At 33.2% G+C, this 2,021-nt stretch overlaps 1 protein-coding gene across 1 annotated transcript; it reads left to right on the forward strand.

Annotated features, from left to right (window-relative positions):
• Nucleotides 1-6: 6 nt before the first annotated feature.
• On the forward strand, nt 7-1,425 carry LOC136038607 (gastrula zinc finger protein XlCGF71.1-like). Its single transcript, XM_065721816.1, has one exon. It carries the CDS (start codon nt 74-76, stop codon nt 854-856), a length of 783 nt encoding a protein of 260 aa, XP_065577888.1. The 5' UTR covers nt 7-73; the 3' UTR covers nt 857-1,425.
• The last annotated feature ends 596 nt before the right edge of the window (nt 1,426-2,021 follow it).

Here is a 2,021-nt window from a genome sequence, read left to right on the forward strand (position 1 = left end):
TGAGCTGTCAAGTAACATTTATGTATTTGCTGAAAATGAAATTATAAAACAGGATGTTTGCCGTACTGGAGAAATGCCTTTCGAAGAGAATGCATATGAGAAAACCTTGCTACAGAGATCACATCTGTCTGATAATCAAGGAACTCCTAGTGGAGGAAACCCTTTCGACTGTGTTGCTTTTACTTCAAGTTTGAATTTGTCTCAACATGACAAAACTCATACTGGAGAAAAGCCTTTCAAATGCCATATTTGTGAAAAAACATTCCGTCAAAAAAGAAACCTATCTGATCATCGAAGAACTCACACTGGAGAAAAACCTTTCAAATGTGACGTGTGTGAGAAACGTTTTAGTTCTAGTTCGTATTTGTCTGGACACCGAAGAACTCACAATGGAGAAAAGCCTTTGAAATGTGATATATGTGAAAAAAAATTCCGCCAAAAAACCCACTTATCTTATCATGAAAGAACTCATACGGGAGAAAAACCTTTCAAATGTGACATATGTGAGAAACATTTTAATTCAAGTTCAGGGTTATCTCATCATCAAAGAATTCACACTGGAGAAAAACCTTTTGAATGTGATATTTGTAACAAATGTTTTACTTCAAGTTCCCATTTATCTATTCATCAAAGAACTCATACTGGAGAAAAACCTTTCGAATGTGATATATGTGAGAAAAATTTCCGCCATAAACATTCCCTATCTAGTCATCAAAGAACTCACACTGGAGAAAAACCTTTCAAATGTCATATATGTGAGAAAGGTTTCACTTCAAGTTCCAATTTGTCTTATCATCGAAGAACTCATAGTGCATGTATGCAAAAAAATATTCCGTCAAAAATATCACCTATCTGATTATCAAAGAACTCATACTGGTAAAATCCTTTCAAGTGTGATGCACGTGACAAAATTCTTGGTTCTATTACGTTTTTGCCTGAACCTTAAAAAACTTATAACTGAGAAAAACTTTTCAAGTATATTATATGTGGCAAAAATTCCGCTAAAAAAATAAACACCTATCCAATTATCAAAGGATTCGTATGGGAGAAAAGTCTTTCAAATGTTATATATGTGAGAATAGTTATATATGTTAATCATCAAAGAACTCGTAGTGGAGAAAAATCTTTCGAATGCAAAATATGTAAGAACTGTTTTACTGTAAGTTTTAATTTATCTAGTCTTAAAAGAACTCATACTGGAGAAAAGTCTTTTGAGTGCACCATGTGTGAAAAAACTTTCAGCCGAAAATCCAACTTTTCCAATTATCAAAGAACTCACGATTGAGAAAAACTTTTTGAATTTGATCTATGCGAGAAAAGTTCTGCAATAAGTTCTTTTATCTCATCACCAAAGAAATCGTACTGAGGGAAAACCGTTTGTTTAGGCTAGTGTGTAATATATTTATAAAAATGTTCATGTCGAAATTACTGTGGTACTAGAAAATTTTACTTGTAAATGTCAAAATTCTACTGGTAATACTGCTGTTACAACGACTGCTATAATTATGTCTAAGGGTATTCCGATGAAACGTTTAGGGAACGCTGGGAGATGTTGAACTAAATCAAAACTTACGTGTGCAGGTTCTCTAAAGGACATATCGGCAATATACCAGGAATAGCTTAAGGTATTAGTTTGAAACTATCACGGAGCGTTAAAGGTGCTATTTTACTAAGAAAAAGACAGTATGTGCATTCTACTACTGTTATGACTAGTTCTATTACTTAAGCCAACGGTATGATGAGGGCAGGTTAGCCCTAAATCAAAACGTCCTTGTGAGTCCATTTTGTCAAAATGACATATCAGTAAAGAATATTAAATTGAGACAATAGGGGTAGAATGAGGAATATATTGAATTAAAAATATTCTTTTGGGTTGTAAAAAATATGTATCAGCAGGGTGTTAAACTAAAACTTTTAAGGTTATTAATATTAATATTATTAGCCTACTATTGAAACGTTAACTAGTAACTAGAGAGGGAGAAAGAGAGTGAGAGAGAGAGAAAAAGAGAGAGAGGAGATCT

Source organism: Artemia franciscana, chromosome 18 (genome assembly GCF_032884065.1).
Source record: "Artemia franciscana chromosome 18, ASM3288406v1, whole genome shotgun sequence".
In the NCBI taxonomy this organism is placed as follows: Eukaryota; Metazoa; Arthropoda; class Branchiopoda; order Anostraca; family Artemiidae; genus Artemia; species Artemia franciscana.

What these genes read in the sequence shown, in the direction of transcription:
- LOC136038607 (XM_065721816.1), top strand. Translation starts at nt 74, where the DNA reads ATGCCTTTCGAAGAGAATGCATATGAGAAAACCTTGCTACAGAGATCA.